Below are 22,183 nucleotides of genomic sequence, written 5' to 3'. Positions count from 1 at the left end.
CATTTTCACACTGCACAAGTTGAATTGAAAGCCTTTCTTGTTATTATACATAGTATAACAAGATTTAAAACAGCTCTATAAAATTATGTTTAAAGCAATAACCAACCTACTTCCAGACAATATTCTAAAAGGGATGGGAAAATACAATCTGAGGAGGAAAATAAATGTAAAACATCCCTTTATCTGTACGGTTTTAAAAAGTTATTGCATCTTGTATGTGGAGTATACCTGTGGAAAAGACTGGGTAAAAAGATGAAGCAAAATCCCAGTATGACTGTTTAAAAAGAGCCACAAAAATATGTTTTTCACAAAGAAGAGGGAGTATGTAGGCTTGGACCTGGTGCTGTCACCCACTATTCGTGTGTGTGTGTGTGTGTGTGTGTGTGTGTAAACATATGTGTGTATACATATATGTATATATGAGCATGTATGTATTAAATATTTGTAAATATGCATAACTCTTAACAGTATATTGGGATAATAAAACCATGTAACAAATTGGAAGGATTTATGAAAGGATAGGGCATAAACAAGGAGAAAAAGGGATTGATTATTAGTAGAAATATTAGTGGGATTAAATAAGCTTATGCTTCTTCCTAGTCCTTTTTCAACATGTTATTTATTATGATTATCTTGTTTTCACTATGTTTTGTTTTGATTGTGTTCTTCATTGCTGTTATATTATTTTTTAACATGTACAAAAAAATCAGACATTTGGCTAAGTGGTAAAGTTAGCCTGATCCAGACATGTAGCAAAAATTATGTATGTATTTACATTGTGGGTTAGGTTTTTTAAAAACTTAGTTCATCAATCTTTAAATCTTCTGCCTGCTTTGGTGTCTTTGGTTTCAAACGATGCAGGAACGTAGAAACAAAATAAAAATTCATGTTCAACGCATTTTTAATGATTCTATCTTGCTGGTTGATTTCTGTTAGTTAACAGAAATCAATAGTTTTATTAACTCTGTTGCTGTTCAGCGTCCTTTCATAACACAAATACATCACAGCAAAAATTAATTAGTTTTGTTTAAGCAGTGTATTTAAGGTTTGATTCAAAAAGTTTGGAAGGCAGCATTAGACAACATTATCCAGGAAAAAGAAGGTATGCTATATAATCCAACAACTGGAAGTGCGAGCAGTACTCATCAACAACTATAAAGTGCATAAATGTTCCTGGGGTTAATGTTTTACTTATAGTGAACATAACACACAGTACTTTACAGCAGTTACACCCAGCACCTTCTTTACAAAATATTATTTACATTTTGATGATGGGAAGAGTAAATACAACATCAGGGCGCTCACAGTAATAGTAAAGCAGATATTTGTTTTTTTAAACAGACATGAATTTATTAGTTGAAGTTGCTGTTTAGCTTTAAAGAACTACCAAATGAGTTCAGCAGTGGTTTAGTGGTTTTGGAACAAACTGTATTTTTGATTTAATATAAGTTTATTAAAAGGCTTTTTTCATATTTTTAAGTTGAGGCAAAAGTTTGATGCAGGTGGGCTTTAATAATGATATAAGCTCTCTATATTTTCTCTTTAATTACACAAATAAAACAAGGTTGTTATCATCATTTGTCTTTGGACTGAACACAGAACTAAGACAAATGTTTCTAATTGCTTCCCATTAGATTTTTCCTAGTGTACTCCATTTTAAGCCCCTGTAAGGAATTTAACTAATTCAAACACTTTACATTCAAACAAATTACACCGAAACTATGAGATGAAATATTAACAAATGTTAACAAAGAAAAGTCTGGCTCGATTATCTAATTTTCAAGAGTGTCACTTATTTAGTTTATTGCTAAAATCTTTTTTTCTACATTGACCACACAGCAATCATCCATTGAAAAAGTAGAATTGTTTCAAGGAACAAATAAACTCTTTTCCAGTTTGTCCGGGCCATCTTGTTTCTGGGTCACAGATGGGAGGAGGTGGAGAAGCAGAGCTTCAGGGTGAAAGGGCTGGAGCTATCTGCAGGTTGGAGAAAAGATGTTGACTTTATTGTGAAAGACCACTCCTGACATTCAGTTTAACATCACAAACATATGAGACACTTTGTCCTGAAGTTTGAATAATGCTTATCTGTTTGATGGCGTTCTAATTTCTTTACTTAATTTTTTTTACCCAACCTATGTAAAGCCTCATATAATAGTGAACACAAGCTGTTGCTTGTCCAATCTCATATGAGAGGCTGCACTCTGCACTGACCATGCTGAAAGAAAGGGGAACTGAACAAAACATTATACCTTATGTTAGAGTGATTAGGACCTTGAAACCCATTCATCTTGTCTGTTAAAGTCATCCTTCGTTCTAGGTAACTAGTCTTAATTTGTCTTATCTATTTTTTCTAACTTGAAGACAAAATAATTAATTCTGATTGTTGTAATTATCCTATTTCAGTAATTATTTTATATTATATGTATGTATATATATATATATATATATATATATATATATATATAAATATATATATATATATATATGTGTATGTATGTATGTATGTATATATATATATATATATATATATATATATATATATATATATATTAGGGGTGCAACGATATTCGTATCGATATTGAACCGTTCGATACAGTGCTTTCGGTTCGGTACGCATATGTATCGAACAATACAACATTTGTAATTTATTTTATCAACTTTCCTTCTGACGATGCTGTCTGTGTTGAGCGCTCAGTGAATCTGCGTTCAACTACTCCGCCTAGGCTGCACTGTCGAGCGCAGATCCACTGAGCGCTCCACACAGACAGCATAGTCAGAAGGAAGAGCGCAGGGCACCTCCCCCACCCTCCCCCACCCTCATTCAGATCTGGCGTTTGGAATTATTTTGGTTTTCATGTGACGTATGACCCTGAAGGTAAGCGAGTCATGGACTAAAGTAAAACAGTATGTTGGCTGTGCCATGCAATGCTCAATTACATGGGTGGGAACTAGTGTGTTAGCGCAGTTAGCTCGTTAACGTGTTGGCCGTCTAGCCCCATGCACGGGGCGATCGGCGGTAGCTCGTTAACGGAGATTTGCCGTGTTGTGGCGTTAACGTCATTTCAACGAGATTAACCTGAAAGCACTAGTGGGAACACAACGAATATGACTGCACATTTACGCCGACATCATCCTAGTGCAAAGACAAAAACAACAAGCATGCTACTAACTTTAGCCGAGTCATTTAGACAGCTGTTAGCACATGATTCTCCTTATGCTGCTGAGAATATAGCCCAGAAGAAGCGGATAGTATAGCTTTTATTTTGGAAAGAGACATTTCTCTGTAATAAACTATTTTTTCCAAAGATGAGTGATTCCTCAATCAGATACAGGGCTTGCAATATCGCTAGCCCGACGTCCCGGAGCTAGCGATTTTTTTCAGTCGGGCTACCAAAATCTATCTCTGCCCTGCCCGTCGGGCTATTGTAGGAAAAATATATGTCAATGCTTTTGCATTCTTTCAGAAATGTAGCTGGGTAATTATGTCATTGGCATCGGTGAGCCACTGTCAATATGTGACATATTGAAATCGCGTTTGAATTTGCGCTTGTTTTTTTGCTTTCACTTTGCAATCGTGCGAACTGTGTATAGAGAGCGACAGCACTGATCTGTGAGTGATGATAATTTGTGCACCAATTCCTCTGACATCGTCTTATTAATCGTTAGCTTACTATGCAAACATGACAAGTGAAATCTCCCGCAGCAAGCTTAAACATGTGAGAGGTTGATCGCGCAGAGAATCGCTGAGCTTATGTGAGTGCGTGTGTAAAAGCAGCAGGATATATATTTGACTACGATGACCTGGATGACTGAGAACCTTCACAGACAGATATATATTTTAGTTCTGCTGAGCCAAATAAGACAGGTCAGGGTGAAGAAGTGACAGCCAAAGAAAAGCTTACCACAAAACGGAGAAGTTATGACAAATCAGACTATAAGGCAAAAAGAAAGTGCAGCTTTATGGTTTCATGGACAAAAGAATTTCTGTGGCTGCAATATGACGAGCTAAATAACCAGGGCTGCACATAAGTGGTCCGCAGGTGCGCATTCGCTGTCAAAATAAAAAACACGCACAAGGGTTAGGGTTAAATTTAAAAACTGTACTTTTGAGTTAAAATATATATTTATAATTTTAATAAATGACAAATTAAAAAGGCATGAACATTTTTTTTGTATCGAAAAAATATCGAACCGTGACACCAAAGTATCGAACCGTGAATTTTGTGTATCGTTGCACCCCTAATATATATATATATATATATATATATATATATATATATTTTTTTTTTTTTTTTACTATAATAAGCTGTGTCTTGTCATCCTCTTTCCCCTTGTCCTGTGTCACAACAGAGTGTGACACAGGACACTGACAGTGTGGTTTTCCTAGTAACTCTAGTGATCTTCCTTGTGGTTAATAATTTTCAGTTTACCCTTTTGAATTTATGTTTCTTCTTGATTATTGGTACCAGCCGATAAACATTCTGCTTTAAGTCTGACTCAGTCATCCTCTGCATGTCTTGGACCCTCTTTCTCACTTTCTGAAGCAATATCAGAACATGTCTTTAGCAACTGGTTTCACAGGGACTGCCAGCAACCTGCTGTCAGCAGTTCTGAGAATCATTTGAATACTTACTGGGTATTCGGATCTGGTGGTGGTTGAGGACTGTCAGAGCCTCCACAGCTTCAGTCTTACTGTCAAACTCCAACAGACCAGACAGAGTCTTTGAGCTGGCTGCTTAGAGGAAGAGGAAGATGGGGGAAAGACGGAAATGTTTATAACAACAAAAACCACACGTGTACACACTGAATGATATCTCCTGATACCTGGACCTGAGGAGTTATTATCGCTGCTTAATTGGTTAAACTTACGTTTGGCATCAAAAACCTTGAACTTAGAGAATGCTGAAATGTTGTATTCAGTACAGAGCTGTTGGCAAGAAAGATAGAAAAGCATTTTTAAAAGCAATTCCTGCATTTTCTTTTGTTAATATAAAACCAAACTAAAACTTGACAAAAAGTGTTGGTTTTCAATGTTGGTTGTCACTGCTAAAAATAAGTTTACAGTAGTGATCTTAAGACCACAGGCAAAACTGAGTAACTTGAAGATTAAATCTCCCTGAACAAGGTTATTATGATGGTATACTAGGTTTATTGACACCTTAAAATGTCAAGATGTACCGTGTGTAAAATCAAAACATTTACAAAGTTTAATTTACTGTTTATTTTATTTTATATAGTAACAAGTCTATTCCATCTATTTATTCCATAGTAATTATTTGTTGTCTATTCTGTTACGTACACTGAGCAGAAAGAAAATAACTTGAGCCCATTTCTTTCTATGTGTGAATAAAGATGCTTCCAAACAAACAACCAACATACCACTCCTTATCTTTGATCTACTTAGAAAGTTCAAGGCGTGCCACAGTGGAGCGCATACTTGTCTACTTAGAAAGCTCACTTGGAGTAGACATTCAGTCTAGCATTTCTCCATTGAAATAATAAGTCTCATGCAGGTGTGGCCTTGCCTTTTGCAACTGGTGTTGATTGAGGTTTGGTGGGGCATTGTAGAAGTGCAGCACAGTGGCGGGTGGCTGGATGATGTTCCTGCTGCTCTGTGCACTGCTGAAGCGGTTGTTCCTTGTTAGACTAAAGTCCTGGTAGCTGCAGGTGCCGTCACCCAGCTCAAAGACCTGACTGGGAATCACAGCCTGTTGCTTGGACACACTGAGCAGGGTCAGATAAAGGGATGTGTGATAGACAAAGTATTGTAAGGACATGTTATCAGTGTGAGCCAAAATCCTATGCGTCAGTCTGCTTGTTAAGGCTTTTTCTACTTTCTGTACAGTATGATTTCATGGAGGGGGGATACCTTACCAATCAGAAGAGAGTTGGCTTAACATTAAAAAAGTGAACTCAAGTGGCTTGTTTCAGGTAATGGATAAAATAGATCTCCTTTAAGTTCTGGGCAGATAGTCACTGACTGAAGTAATGAAAAAATACAATAATGCAGTATTTCTACAAATTTGCAAAGGCTGGAACAGCCCAACATATTTTATAAAAAAAAAATAGAGGCTAACTGCTGTTATTTATGTAAAATACAAGTGACAGCTTGTAGGAATTTTCAGTCCTTGGAGAGTTCTTGGATATCAGGTCTTAAAAAAAAATGTGTTCCTTTCCTTTATTTAAACATGCACGTTTCTTCTCAGTTTTGACCTATGATCATGACATGAATATCACTAGAGCCAATGTCAGCGTCATGTACTTTTAGGTAGCAGTTAAGATATTTTGTTATCCGGTCGTTAAGTCTGACGTCACTAGCCGTGTCTGGGCCTAAACTCCGCTGCAGGTCCATATATCAAACGATCACTGTGGCATTACTGAGAGTTGAAAAACTGTCTAAAGTCTTTCATCTTTAATAAAAATGATCAGCGTTCTGCTCTACCAGGTGTAACAATTGAGTTTAACATCCAGGCATCCATGAAAACGGAATTTATGACATTTAACGGAGTTAGAAGTTAGCAGGGAGTTAGCTCGCTAGCTTCTATCTAAATACAATATAGCATGTCCTGACCAGAGATGGGCAGGACATGAGATGATTACAGGATATGTAATCCAATTACTTTTTTCAAGTAACGAGTAGAAAAAGGGATTACTATTGCAAAAACGGTAATTAGATTACCGTTACTTTGCCGTAGGAACTCTGCGTTACTGCGTTACTAAAACCGTGACTTTTTTGCGAGAATGTCTCATGACAGTGACGTAAGCAAGTGCGTCGTTCGTGACAACAGCTGTGTGCAGATCAACAATATCGAGTGCGGGAGAGAGTATGAGCGTGCAGCGTTTAAAGCGTGGAAGTACTGACCTTACTTTAAGTTTGATTCCATAAAAAGTGACAAAAACATTAGTGTCCGTTGTGCGTGGGAAGAAAACTTCTTTTTACAGCGAAAAAAACCCTAAACTTCCAAGTGAGCACCGAGTGCGCTACAACGTAATGGGAAATTCACAGAGTAACTCACGGATTCTTCAACTGACCGCTGCGGCACACCTGCACCAGAGCACACCTCCGCCTACCCCACTCCTGCTATACAGGTGAAAATAGAGCAAAAGGACCGCTAGTCTTTGACTTTATTTATTTTCTGCTGTGTTTTACTTGCATCTATTTGAAAGAGTGAGTTTAAACACAAAATTTTTTTTGCTTGATGCATGAAGTTAAAAGATTAAAACTAATAAAACAAGTTTTAAAAAGGAACTTTTCCATTTGATTACATTTTGTATGATGGATTATGTAGAAAAAGTAGAATTGGGCTGAAAGATCTATCGCTTTATTACCTATTCAGGTTGTAAATCGTGTTTTTAAAAAGTAACTAAGTAACTATGTAATGAATTACTTTTGAAAATAAGTAATCAGTAAAGTAACGGTATTACTTTTTTGGGGAGTAATCAGTAATTAGTTACTGATTACTTTTTTCAAGTAACTTGACCAACACTGGTCCTGACTGCGGGGTTTTGGAAACAAATTAAAACATACAGCTCTGTTATCACTTCCAACATAAATGAAGAAGATATACTAGCTGGTATATAATGATGTGTTACGTGACCGCTAGCGACACAGCTATGTTAGCCTAATATAAACAAGCTAACTTTTTTTCCACTCGATAAAAGTTAACGTGAGTGTTCTCGGTGGTCAGGAACAAATGTAAACGCATGGCAGGATGCTGTAAAAGGACCAAACTTCAGCCAGGAGAACAACTGAGATAATCCATCCACAATACGAGGTTAGTCATTCATATACTGCTGCATGGGCTGGGCTGTAGTTACATCGTAAGGTTTTAAAAACTGAGCTTAAATAAATGATTAGCGGTAATAAAAGCCGAGGGAGGTCAACAGTGATCACTGACTGTTTTAGGAGTTTTTTGAGATTAAATAGAAGAAAATACAAAACATTAAACATGTTAACAACACAAAAGCCATATTAAACGCAGACTACTTTAGGCCCGGAAGTAGGATTCGTCACGTCATCACTTAACGACCGGATAGACTACATCAGACTCCCTACCACAAACCCCAAGTGTCTTCAAGTCTGAAGCATGCATATTTAGTGCTTACCAGACGTTGAATTTCTTGCCAAATACTTTGATACCATTTAGGTGAGTCACAGCTCGGTCCACAGCATACTCATCACCCATCTCTACCAATGCTGTGCCTGGAATGCTTTTCATGAACTTCACCTGCAAACACAGAAGATATTTTCTTTAGCTGAAGAGCTACCATTTTGCAGCATGGTAGCTGCCGATAACTGCAGTATTTATTTATTTTGCATGAGTGTCACCATCCCATTAACCCTGCCCCTACTCTCTCTACTGCAATTTTTAAAATCATTAATATTGAAACTAAAATATATTCACTTGCTCTGAATATAAAAAGCCATGGGTCACAGGAGAGATGAGATGTTGATTAGCGCAGGCTTGAAATTACATGCTATTGATGCCCAAATCACCCACCCAAACAAACAGTGGATGCAGCTTGAAGGAGAAGCACAGTGAAGTGGATAGCTACAAACTGCAGGCTAATTAGTGTTGTTGAAGACGTGTAAGAAATCAGTACTTCAACTTTTACTCGAGTAGTTTTTAACAGTAGTATTTGCATAGTACAGAATGTCTGTACTTTTGCCAACTCTGCAAAAGACCTTTTAAGATAGAAGCTACTCGCTTTTCTTTAAATGGCAGGTCAGTTGCTCTTTTTTTTTTTTTTTAAAGTAGTCCATTTCCATTTTAACTGCCTTACTAATTCATACAATTACAGAGCACCATTCCTCCTTAGCAAACCATTTATGAATGCAGATATTATTATGATAATGATAATAAATATGATTGTGATTATAAACAGCAATGATGCTGTTGCAGTGATAGCTGTACATAGTGAGCAGTGAGTATAGCAGTGACAGTAGTACATGGTGTAACAGTAACAGATGGATAAACATATGTACATTTATAAATGACATACTGAGGAGGTGTAAAGAAATATGTACATGATGACTTAAGGACTTTCTAATACCGTACTAATGCTTAATAGTGGGACATTTTTATAAAGTGCCACCAATACAGTAAATGAACTTCGTAGACAGCTAATCTGTGGCTGTAAAAAAAATTTGAATGCATACCTTATTTCTCAGTACACCATCTGGGGGAACACCTCTTTAATGAATGAATGAATTAATACATGCATGGTTAAGGCATACATGAGAAGTTAATACAGATTGATGATGGTCCATGAGATTTGGCTTGTTTGTTTTTTCTTTTTTTATTAAGTTCGAACTGGCCCTGTGTTCACTGCCTGGCACTGAGGAACCCAACTTGCATTTGATCTCTACAGTCTAGGCAAAGGCACCCTGACTATCCATAGGTATTGAAATTAAATCCTTCACCCATTGTTGGACCCTACACTGGAGTATGGGTCGTAGGTTGGTCTTGGTTCAAAACAATGCCTGCTCTCATATGGCCAGAGTAAACAGGGAGTTCCTAAAGGACACCTCTGTGGCATTATGTTTTGGTCCATTTGACACGTCCCAGGTTGCACCTCAGACTGTTCAGAAGCTCAATGATGTCCTGGTCCAAACGTGGGAGGAGATTCCCCAGGACAACATCCATTGTCTCTTTAGGAGAATGCTCCAACATTGTCAGGCATGTATACAAGCACATGGGGGTCATACAAACTACTGAGTGCCATTTTGAGTTGCTACAAAATGGACTAGTGTGCTGCATCTTTTTTCACATTTTCATTCTGTAAGCTGCTAATTTTCATTTCCATCCAATGATGTGGCATCCTTTTGTTTTAGTATAGCTATCCAGAATTATTTTTTTCCATTGAGATCTGATGTTTTCTTTTTTTGAGCACTGTAAAAATAAACTAAATCATACATACCTAGAACATAAGTTATGATTAAGATTTATTAAAAGAAAATTATAGGAACTATTGTACAATATATGTATTTTCATATCAACATGACCTCTAAAAGTCAGAGAGGATCCTTACACACCTTCTCGACATTGCCGTAGAGACAGAAGAGGTTGAAAATACGGCTGCAGTTCATCTTAACAGGATGGAGACCGCTCACCATGGTGACAGAGCTAGTAATGCTTTTGCCAAGGAAAGAGGAAGAGAATGTGGGGGAGGTCTTCTGGAGTAGCGGGTAAGAGATCCTCTCCTGCACCTCCTCGCTGTACCTCCAGTTCTGGCTTTTAGCAGGTAGAGGCAAGAGGGGCCAGTGTGTACCTGCAAAGATACGCACAGATACTCAGGGGATATTATGTGGTACAGTGGACTCACAGTAATTGCAGTGGAACAAGTGGAAGAGATAACATATTGGCAGCTAGACAGGGAGGGATGAAGACAGACAGTACCACCTCCGTTAGATGGATGCTCTCCCAATATGGCATGACGTTGTCTCCCCTTCCCCCGCTCTGTAACAAACAAACAAAGTGCTCAAATGGGGTGATACAGTACTATTAGGTCTTTAAGATAAGATAGGGCCAGATTATTCAAGAACTTGTATGTGAGGACAAGGATTTTAAGTTTGATTGCAGTTCAAAGAGGGAGCCAGTGAAGAGAAGGAAGTATGAGAGAAAGAATATGTTATCTCTTTCTGGCACCTGTCAGTACTCTTGCTGCAGCATTTTGGATCCACTGAAGGCTTTTCAGAGAGCCTTAAGCGCAGTTGGATAATAATGAATTAGAGTAGTCCAGCCTAGAAGTAATAAATACATGAACTAGTTTTTCAGTGTCACTCTGAGAAAGGATGTTTCTAATTTTAGAGATATTGTACAAATGAAAGAAAACTGTCCTACATTTTTGTTTAATATGCACACTGAAGAACATATCCTCTGGTCAAAAACAATTTTCAAGATTCATCAGAGTGTTACTGGAGGACAGGGTAACGCCATCTAGAGGTTAGATAGCATACTAGTTAGATAACATACTTGTAAGGCCAAGTACAATATACCTTCAGTTTTATCTGAATTTAAAGGAACGAAATTAGTGAATGCTGCCTGGTTTTCAGTCCTAAATATTACTTAAGTCCCGGTACAAGCAGGATTCAGGATTCATTGCACTAATGTTAATGGTAACTTGGTTATTTTGCTGCCTCTTCTTGGTGCTGTTGAGCCAAATAGACTCAGTGTGCTAGTGTGCCAAATGGGATCTCAACTTATTTAATACCCCTAATAAGACAAAAAGTAAATGTGGAGAAACTACTGCTCTTATGTTATTTTTGTAGTGGTTCATACCACTTGAGTCTGTCACCATTTTGTGTATCCAGCCGTTTCCCCTGATTTTTTTCTCTCTCTGAATCTAAAGCACAACGTATGTACCTCCAAGTAAAAATGATGAAAAGCAGTGAAAAGTTTTATATTCAGAAACCTATAAGCACCAGAATGTAGCTGAAAATAGATGTCAATATTTCTTTTCTTTAGTTATTTGAAACATGGAGTATTTTAGTACTAATAGTACTGCTGTGTTTGCATTACAGCATTACATCACATCTATTCTATATGACTTAAAACGGTTAAGATATGGCATGATTTCCTCACCCAATAAAGGAATATTTAGTATATCAGTCTACTCTTCATTTTGACTTTTCTTTTTACCAATATAAGTAAGCCTTCAGACAAACGCAGTAGTGCCAATATAGTAAAAGAACAATATTTGTCTCATGTCCAAAACAGCCTTATACACTTGTCTTTGAGATGAAGATATGAAGTGATATAGAAATAGAAATAAATGCAACTTGAATCCTTGCTGAAGTTCAGTATTTAAAACTGAGCTAAATTTCACTAATGAGAATTTTAAATCTAATTTATTAATACAAGAATTTTATCTTTATGCATATTATATTTGCAAAGTAAGATGACACTAGTCCCATGAACATTAGCTGCTACTTACTAGCTAATCTTAAAATTAACAGTCACGTTTTCATGGTCTTGTGCGCTCTCATCCTCAGATACTTAAGAAACCAAAAAAATCGCATACACCAAATCCTCAAATGACCCAGCCTTCACGGTTTACATAGGCTGGGTTCTTTGAGGATGCAGCCCTTTAATTGGGACACACCTTATCAGTCTTTTGTCCTTTTAATGTCATCTTAGTGCATTGACATTTCCAAGCTCCTCCTGAGGTTTTCCAACTGAACTGGAGTAAATTTACTCTGTTTATATTTACTCAGATTGCAAACAAAATGTATTGTGCTTTATAAGACACATTCCTGCTGTGTAAAAAGAAGATAATAATGTTCACTAGAAGGAATAAGTAAAATGTCAACATATTAATTTTACTTGACGTGAACCATCCATCTTCTTCCGCTTATCCGGGCCGGATCGTGGGGACAGCAGCCTAAGCAGAGAAGCCCAGACGTCCCTCTCCACAGCCACTTCCTCCAGCTTGTCCGGTGGAACTCCCAGGCCAGCCGAGAGATATAATCTCTCCAGCATGTCCTGGGTCTGCCCTGGGGCCTCCTCCCAGTGGGACATGCCCGGAAAACCTCGCACAGAAGGCGCCTAGGAGGCATCCTTGTCAGATGCCCGAACCACCTCAGCTGGCTCCTTTCAATGTAAGGAACAGCGGCTCTACTCTGAGCCCCTCTGGCAGAACTTCTGAACCTATCTCTAAGGGAAAGGCCAGCCACCCTTCTGAGGAAGCCCATTTCTGCCGCTTGTATCCGCGATCTTGTTCTTTCGGTCACTACCTACTAGAGATGGACCGATCCGATATTACGTATCGGTATCGGTCCGATACTGACCTAAATTACTGGATCGGATATCGGAGAAAAATAAAAAATGTAATCCGATCCATTAAATATCACGAAAGCACCTCACAAAACTTGCAACACGCCGTAACTCGCCTCAGAACGTTAGCACGTCGGAGCAGTATGCATCACGTGATAGAGCGGCTGTGGCATGCGGGACCTGTTGGTGGTCTGGATAGCATGTGGAGCTTCGCTAGCAACCCGGCATTTCATCTCCGACAAAGTTATCCCCGAGAGAAGTAAAGCAAGTGTGTAAGTCCATCTCTGAATGTTTGTAAAGCATTCCTGCGTTAAGCTTAACAAACGATATATGGAGCTACTGCCTCTTCTTGCTGCTACTTCAATCATGAAACTGCTTAACGATCAGCTGATCGGCTTTTCTGTTGCGAGTCGTGTCTCTAGTTTGCTTTTGGCCCACTTTGCACCAGAAAGAGGAAACCAGCAGCTGAACAACAGCAGCACGTTTAAGCTTGATCAGCTGTTGTTAGAATGTATTTAATATTACTTTCTACTCGAGGATCTTTTTCTACGTAGCTGACGGCTGGTAACTGTGCAGGGGCGGATCTAGCAAAGTTTAGCCAGGGGGGCCGATAGGGCATTAACAGGGAAAAGGGGGCACAAAGACACACTTTTCTTTCTTATTCTCATTTAAAATGTCTAGCTTTTAATAAATAATTATCTGACACCCAAAGTTTTAATTTGATGTAAAATGAATAGAAGTCAATTACTGTATATAGTAACTATTAAGTCTAATATACCCTAGTAAGCTATAGTACCTTTTCCTTTGGGAAGGTACCATCTGTGCAGTCTGAAATTTTGTTGAAGAAAGATGTTGAATCTATTTAATATTTCTTGAAAAATAATTGATTTCTGTGCATTTTTTTTCACACTGCATCAAATTAAGGTTGATTACGTCGATTAAGCATCATGAGGTGGAGCGTGAGGGGTGGTTCCCTATTTTTTATTTATTTATTTTTGTTGTTGCTGGGAGTTGGAACCCTATTAGTTAGGTTGCTTAATATTTATGCTAAGTACTCTTTAAAATACCAGAATAGGGAGGATGGTGTAGGTCTAAGTTTATTAGATTGATCAGTATTGCTGAACTATGAAATATTTTTTTTTGCATACAGGTATAACAGAATAGCTTTAGTGTAGTTGTTGTTTTAAACTTGAGTATGAACTTATACAAAATGCAGCAAGATATTTAAAAAACAGTTTTGTTGATTAAAAAACACTATATCGGATTCATATCGGTATCGGCAGATATTCAAATTTATGATATCGGTATCGGACATAAAAAAGTGGTATCGTGCCATCTCTACTACCTACAGCTTGTGACCATAGGTGAGGGTAGGGACGTAGATCAAGCAGTCAATTGAGAGCTTTGCTTTTACACTCAGCTCTCTCTTCTCCATGATGGAACGGTACACTGTCCGCATCCCTGCAGCCGCAGCACCAATCTGTCTGTCGATCTCCCGCTCTCTTCTCCCAACTCACTTATGAACAAGACCCCGAGATACTTAAACTCCTCAACCTAATCAAATTCAGCACCAGGTGGTGAGTTGGATGAGGTGGCGGGGGAGAACGCTGGACAGACCTGGTGCACCTAAACGTATAGTGAGGGTGTGCTGGGAATGTCTGGCAGAGGCCCCAGTCTGTGAGATTTACAACGCACACCTCCGGCAGAGCTTCACCAGCATTCCGAGAGAGACTGCGGACATTGAGTCCGAATGGACCATGTTCAGCACTTCCATTGCCGAAGCCGCTGCACTGAGCTGCAGCCGCAAGGTGGTTGGTGCCTGTCGTTGGTTAACCCCCAAACCAAATGGTGGACACCAGAGGTGAAGGGAGCCACAAGGCTAAGAAGGAGTCCTATCAGGCTTGGTTAGCCTGTGTGGCTTCAGAGGTAGCTGATATGTACTGACAGTCCAAGCGTGAAGTGGCTCGGGCAGTGGCTGAAGCAAAAACTCAGGTGTGGGAGGAGTTCTGAGTGGCCATGGAAAAAGACTTTCGGACTGCCTCGAAGTAAACTTTAAAGAATATGCTTAAAGTGCTTTCATTGATCGGAGATTAAAAGAGGGAACGCTACCTCGGTGCAGGAGGAAGGGTTTGGTGTAATCCCAGCTGGTGTTGTTGTTGCAGATGACGTTCAGTCTGTTGGGCTGCAAGGGGCAACAGAGCACAGCACCTCTTTTTAGATGTGTGTTCATGTGCATGGGCATGACTGTGTGAGTGTATGTGCATGTGTTTACCCGAGCGTATTCAATCTTGAGTGTGCAGCAGCCAGCATAGATGTCAGCTCCATTCAGAGCCAGTTTGGCCTTCTGAGCATCCTTTACTGACTCAAATGTTAACAAGCTTGTTAAGGTTGACTCATCAGGATCAGCAGAGAAAAACAAGACTACCACAGCCCTCAGGATGATGCACTGTCAGGTTTAATGAAGTGAACTTTGATCTGGCATCAACAAAACACATCCAGTTAGCTATAATCCTCTTCTACCATCCTGTGTTCATTATTTTGTATCCAAACGAGTCTATTAAGCTCTGAACTGGAGCTTAGAAAAATGAAAACGCATGTTGGCATTTCTCTGCTAATCTGTGATATACCCCAAGCACACATGCAATTGTGTGCGCACACACACACATACACACACACACACAGTCAGGATATTCAACCATGGCCTGGATGCCGTTGCGTTTGAAGATGACAATACGTAGGACGTTACCAACTGGGTTGCACACAGTGTACAACACATCCTGAGAGAAAGACAGAGACCACACTGTAAAAACTGCAACGTACCTACTGGTCACCAAGAAAATGGACTTAAGAAAACAGAAATGGAAAATGGGCTTTAACGCTTAAAACCTTTACATTTATGAGCTAATTTTGACTAAAAGTTAAAAGCTTACATTATTTTACAAATAAGCAGTGAGACATTAGCACTAATCTAAATTACAAAGATATTGTTGAGGATGTATACACAGATAAAGAATGTATACACAGAGCAAAGGCACAGAGGGTTTGTTAATAATAGATGTCTGACAATGTAAGCTTGTATCTCTGTATCTGTATTCCTGAGGCAAACATTTTAAGTAATGTACAATGACTGTAATCATTATTAACGCAGGAGCAGGCGTCCTTGAAGGGTAAAAAGAGACCTGGTTAAAGAGTTTTAGCTCAGATAGCAAAAAGTTTCTTTTCTAACACAAGTTGAAGATATGGCAAGAGTCTTAGGTGGGGTAAAGGACTTACAGTGGTAATGGGATACACAGGGTTCTGTATGGACAACAGGAGGACTTTGTTTCCACTGGAGGGGTCGTCTGTGTTGGTGGGTCTGGTGATTCTCTGGCTGGTAGAGAAGTTAAAAAAAGCCTGCTGCTCAGCGACGTAGACAGCATCACGGGTTCCGAATGACACGCAGCGCTCAGCACTCTCCACGCTGTCAAATTCCACCAGAGCCTGACGCTTGAAAGGCATCATCATTACATAACTGCCGATAGCGGAGACAAATGTGAAGGTTAGAGAAGGTGAGCAAGTAAAGTAAAAGTATGCACATTTTTATTTCTATAGCATCTTTCAACATAAACAACAAGTGCTTCACAAGAAATTACCATAGTGTGCCAGAAGAGTTAATGAAATCCAAGTCGAAAATGATGACTACTGGCACAAGCTGCACTTTGAAATCATTTCAGCGGGTCACGCAGCTATCAACTTTTGTAACCTTGCATGTTTCGCCATTGCTGCAAAAGCAGGTATGAACTGATGTGACTGTGCGATCAGTCACATCAGTGAATATAGATCCAATCAAGAACACTTATTCTATACTGTAATTTCTGTCGTTATTATCTGTGATTAAGGTAAATCACAAAATCTCATGCACATGTGCCAACTGGAAGGCAGCCTGTTTCAGTTATTACCTTTTTTCCCTCTATTCTTTAAACTTTTGTTCTTAGTTTTTTGTCTTTTACTTATTAGTAGCGTGTTAGTGTGTTTCAAATTGTTTTCTCTCAAACATGTGGGTTGAGAAAGCTTTTTTTCACCTTATCGCTGTGGACTGGGGGTACGCATTTTGGAGGACTATAAATACCTTGGACTAAGCACAGATAATAAACTGGACTGGGTAAACAACCCAGTCCAGTTTACCCAATGGTGTCAGACAGGGTGGGATTTTGTCTCCAATTTTAATTAATTTATATGTTGATGATTTCTCCATGTAGCTGAGAGCCTGTAACACTGGGCGTATATTAGGTAAAACATGGATAAATCATCTTATGTATGCAGATGGCCTGGTTGTTTTTAGTCCCAGTAGTGCTGGATTACAGGAGCTTAATATCTGTACTGAATATGGTCTGCATTATGATATAAAGTACAATGCTATTAAAAGTGCTATTTTGATATGTAGAACCAAGCAGGATAAACAGCTAGATTTCTCTGTGTTTAACTGTCCCAAAATAATATTGGGGTTCATAAAAAGGTGAAATACCTCGGTGACTTTATTGTTGATCAAATGAATGATGATGATGACATATACAGACAACGATGCAAGCTCTATTTGCAGGCAAATACCATTGCACGCAAATTCAGCTTTTGTTCAGTTCCAGTTAAAGTGACTTTGTTCAAAGCGTGTTGCACACTGCTATATACTGCCCCCTTGTGGTCATCTTAGAAGCAAAGTAACACGCTGCATGTTACATATACATGATGCAATGAGGAAATGTTCAGTGCATAGTAAGCATTGGAATCCCTAGTCACATTTGGTGCTGCGCACCTGTAGATGAAAGAGCAGCCAGGCATGTGACTGTAATTAAGTTCCCCGCCACAGGGTGTCATTGCTACACATCCCAATTGTATGTGTGCACATAGTCTACAGCAACATTTTGATGTTTGTTTCTTGCCAAAAGAAAAACTGCCCAAATGTCAAGACCCAAGGTTAATAACAGTGCATTAGCTAGTATATCCTACTTCACTCATTCCCAGGTAAATATAAAGAAACTGATTCACTGGCTGCCTCCTTCCACTTGTCAAAGTTGCTCAGATGTTTGACCATTTTTTTGTCATGAACTTTAGGAATTTACTGTTTATTTGGTACCTAATATATCCCACCATTTGACAGTCAGGGATGTTTCCAATTTTTAATGGGTCTTTCTAGTCATTTAACACTAGGAAGAAGGCATTTGTTTCATACAGTTTAGGGTTGCAGCTTGCTAAACAAGCTTTCTAGCACAAGCTCAAAATCATGTCATGCCTGTACATTGCAAGGTGTGCACTAAAAAAAGTCCATGATACCAAAGTCAATGTGCAATGCAATTCCAAGCTAAATGAAAGTGTGTTAATATTTTTTAAATGGCCTCAACAGTATTTAGAGTTAAACCAGGACTACCAGATGTTGCCAAACTTGTCAAGTGCCTCCACTAGGTCCCCTTCCACCACAGCATCGCAAAGTCCTCGAACATGGACAACTGGAGATGGGGGGATGCGACGACTGTCATCCAAACAATCCTGTAGAGAAAATAAAAATGAACTCAGATGTTTTCTTAATTTTACTTTGCACAAAGAAAATGTTTGCTTACTTGCGTAACCGGGGTTCTTTGAAAAGTGAGTTCAGTATCCCACTATGGTAAGCAACCTCTGGCATGACCAGTCACTTCAAGGACTTGCTGACAGGTGTCCTCTACATAAACATTCCTAAAAAGGTCCCATGAGGCAGTCATTCATCTGATGGAATGTGCACACAGCTGCACAAAAGGCTGTGGTCCACCTTGTTGGAAAACTGGACCTCTACCACCCAGTCGGACAACCCCTGGCGAGACATAGACTTACCTTTAAAGAAGGAGTTAAAGCTACAAAGATTTGGTTGCTTTTCCTAAACCCCTCAGTCCTGTCTAGATAATTGCTTAATGTATCGATAAGGCATAGTGAATTAAAGTGGTTCTGGCTCTCATCTGCAAATGGCAAGTAGAGAAAAGCTAATAAATGGAATGGACTGGTTCTTACATAGTGCTTTTCTACTCTACCTGAGCACTCAAACCACTTACAACTCTCATTCATACAAATACCTTTTCTATATGTAGGTGTGTTCTATCTAGCACTCACACAAATCATACTCCAATGGATGTATCAGAGATCAACTTGGGGTTACTATCTTGCCCAAAGATTTTTGGCATGCAGGCTGGAGTTGCCAGGGATCAAACCACCAACCATCTGATTGGGAAAATAGCAGGCAGTACCTCACTGACCCTTTTGGCTGATGCCAAAGTTAGCAATAGGATACTTTACTCAATATACTCTACAGGTGCAAAAGGTAGCTCTGAGTGTGCCTCTAGAACTTTGTGTAAATCTCAGGAGGGAACATAAACCTCATTAGAAGAGGAGTAGCCACAATCTTAGTCTTAATCAGTAATGCTCAGTATTGACATCTATCAATGATCACTGATAGCTATCAGTGAAATTGTTTGTTGCACAGTGTCTAGCACACTGTTGTTGTGGTAGACAGGCAGGTCTGCAACAATATATATTCTTGCGATAAAAGCTACATAATTACTGTGTTACAACAGTTATTTCTATAATCAGTAAAAACCCATGTTTAGGGAAATTTTGCAGTTATTATTTAAGTCCATAAATGAACATGAATTCCCAAAAGAGGGTCTTCGCTCAAAATCACTGGAAAATGAGAAAGTGAATACAAGTTAAAGATGAATGAATTAAAATGCAAAGAAAGAAAAACTGTGCATAGGCAAGGCACAAAAAAAGATATCAATTGAGTGTCATCATCAACAAAGTTGCCCAGCTCACACCAGAAAGTGGTGCATTGCATGATCTCTCTCTCCCTATATCACCAAATCAGGAAAAAAATGTAATGATGACAACCATAATGCCCATGGTTGAAGTCATGGGCCCGGATAGAAATATAACTTTGGTTCAATGACTGTGGCCTGAAAATGACAAGAGAGAAGTTACAAACATCTGCCAGACCCAAAGAGGACAGCAAGGACTTTATTGCCCAATTCCAGTATAATTTATTCAATTCAATTCAATTTTATTTATATAGCACCAAATCACAACAAAGGTCGCCTCAAGGCTCTTCATAGATACAGAGAAAAACCCAACAATCATATGACACCCTATGAGCAAGCACTTTGGCGACAGTGGGAAGGAAAAACTCCCTTTTAACAGGAAGAAACCTCCGGCGGCCATCTGCTGTGACCGGTTGGGGTGAGAGAAGAAAGACAGGATAAAAGACATGCTGTGGAAGAGAGACAGAGGTTAATAACAGATATGATTCAATGCAGAGAGGTCTATTAACCCTTTAAGACCTACCATAGAACCAAGTCCGCCAGAGCTTATATTATATTTCTACATGCTGTGGAGCCATTTTTGGGAGCATTTCAAGTTGCTATACATCAATACAACCATTATAGCCCAGATTTTAATAATATGTATTCATTAAGTGCATAGTAATTACATAAATTGCAAAAAAGTGCAATAAACTACAAAAAAATTGAAAATCGTTTTTGATTTTTTAACATATATTTGTAGTTAGAGAAATTTAAGAGGCTTATCCCTCAAAACTGTAAATACAAAAAAGTTGCACAAAATAGTTTCCCACCACAGGAAATTTATTTTGAGTGTCTTCATAGTTTTATTTTTGAAATACACCAATTTTTATACACTGCAGGAAAAACGAAAATAAATATTATACTGCAAATTTGCAAAAAAGCAGCATATGCATCAAAATAAACTATTTCCAGCAGTGCAATATGAGTCCTAAGCTTCCCAGAAACGACACAGAAAGTCATAAAGTCAAAGATAACTTTTAAAAAGAGCAGTATAGGCCCTGAGGCCCTGATCGCAAAAAAGACTACATTTCCGCGAAAATGACGTCACTTCCGGTTTCGGGCAGGTAATGGCGGAAATGCAAAAGTTCGCGCTGACGTCTATTCCAACGTAGGAAGTGTTATGAACAGCTGATCGGATCGGTAAAGCCTGTTTCTGGAATATTATGTTTTTGTTCCTGCAAGCGCTTTTTATGCAGTTTTTGCAAAGCTTTATGTGGAAAGAAACCGTGACCTAGGACAAGCTGATGGCATAAGATGTAAGTACAACTCCTCCGGTTTCATATGCAAAAAAAATTTTTGCGCTAGCTTACGTGGTTGCAGTGCTACTGGGATTTAAAAATAGTTACGCATAACAGAGCGTTCCCGCTCCGATCGGCTCTAAAGGGTTAATACATAGTCAGTGAGAAAGGTAACTGGAAAGGAAAAACTCAATGCATCATGGGAATCCCCGGCAGCCTACGTCTATTGGAGCATAACTAAGGGAGGATTCAGGGTCACCTGGTCCAGCCCTAACTATATGCTTTAGCAAAAAGGAAAGTTTTAAGCCTAATCTTGAAAGTAGGGATAGTGTCTGTCTCCCGAATCCAAACTGGAAGCTGGTTCCACAGAAGAGGGGCCTGAAAACTGAAGGCTCTGCCTCCCATTCTACTTTTAAATACTCTAGGAACAACAAGTAGGCCTGCAGAGCGAGAGCAAAGTGCTCTAATAGGGTGATATGGTACTACAAGGTCATTAAGATAAGATGGGGCCTGATTATTTAAGACCTTGTATGTGAGGAGCAGGATTTTGAATTCAATTCTGGATTTAACAGGAAGCCAATGAAGGGAAGCCAAAACAGGAGAAATATGCTCTCTCTTTCTAGTCCCTGTCAGGACTCTTGCTGCAGCATTTTGGATTAGCTGAAGGCTTTTCATCGAGTTTTTTGGACATCCTGATAATAATGAATTACAGTAGTCCAGCCTGGAAGTAATAAATGCATGAACTAGTTTTTCAGCGTCACTCTGAGACAGGATATTTCTAACTTTAGAGATGTTGCGCAAATGGAAGAAAGCAGTCTTACATATTTGTTTAATATGTGCGTTGAAGGACATATCCTGGTCAAAAATGACTCCAAGGTTCCTCACAGCATTACTGGAGGCCAAGGTAATGCCATCCAGAGTAAGAATCTGGTTAGATACCATATTTCTAAGATTTTCAGGGCCGAGTACAATGACCTCAGTTTTATCTGAATTAAGAAGCAGAAAGTTAGCGGCCATCCAGGTCTTTATGTCTTTAAGACATTCCTGTAGTTTAACTAATTGGTGTGTGTTATCTGGCTTCATAGATATATAGAGGTGGGTATCATCTGCATAGCAGTGAAAATTTATGCTATGTCTTCTAATGATGCTGCCTAGGGGAAGCATGTATAATGTAAACAGAATTGGTCCTGGCACTGAACCCTGTGGAACTCTATAATTAACCTCAGTGTGTGAAGAGGACTCTCCATTTACATGTACAAATTGGAGTCTATTAGATATGATACAAACCACTGCAGCACAGTACCTGTAA

The 22,183-nt window shown here is 38.9% G+C and overlaps 1 protein-coding gene across 2 annotated transcripts in view; it reads right to left on the bottom strand.

Annotated features, from left to right (window-relative positions):
- Positions 1 to 456: 456 nt before the first annotated feature.
- LOC308396046 (heterogeneous nuclear ribonucleoprotein L-like) overlaps positions 457 to 22,183 on the bottom strand; it is a 47,552-nt gene continuing 25,825 nt past the window's right edge. Inside the window, exons 2-13 of one of the 2 annotated variants that reach the window (XM_080881106.1) lie at positions 18,181 to 18,299; positions 16,053 to 16,290; positions 15,471 to 15,556; positions 15,052 to 15,148; positions 14,889 to 14,961; positions 10,404 to 10,463; positions 10,040 to 10,275; positions 8,110 to 8,231; positions 5,529 to 5,727; positions 4,873 to 4,930; positions 4,637 to 4,735; positions 457 to 1,977 (exon numbers count right to left, since the gene is read on the bottom strand). In XM_080881106.1, coding sequence (XP_080737232.1) covers positions 1,922 to 1,977; positions 4,637 to 4,735; positions 4,873 to 4,930; positions 5,529 to 5,727; positions 8,110 to 8,231; positions 10,040 to 10,275; positions 10,404 to 10,463; positions 14,889 to 14,961; positions 15,052 to 15,148; positions 15,471 to 15,556; positions 16,053 to 16,290; positions 18,181 to 18,299 — 1,443 coding nt within the window. In that variant the 3' untranslated portion in view covers positions 457 to 1,921. The remainder of the gene's footprint in view (positions 1,978 to 4,636; positions 4,736 to 4,872; positions 4,931 to 5,528; positions 5,728 to 8,109; positions 8,232 to 10,039; positions 10,276 to 10,403; positions 10,464 to 14,888; positions 14,962 to 15,051; positions 15,149 to 15,470; positions 15,557 to 16,052; positions 16,291 to 18,180; positions 18,300 to 22,183) is intronic. The other variant, XM_080881107.1, reaches the window with a different exon arrangement.

The sequence above is a fragment of the Rhamphochromis sp. 'chilingali' genome (genome assembly GCF_963969265.1).
Source record: "Rhamphochromis sp. 'chilingali' genome assembly, chromosome: 4".
NCBI classification, from domain to species: domain Eukaryota; kingdom Metazoa; phylum Chordata; class Actinopteri; order Cichliformes; family Cichlidae; genus Rhamphochromis; species Rhamphochromis sp. 'chilingali'.
This window is presented reverse-complemented; position numbering and strand designations above follow the sequence as displayed.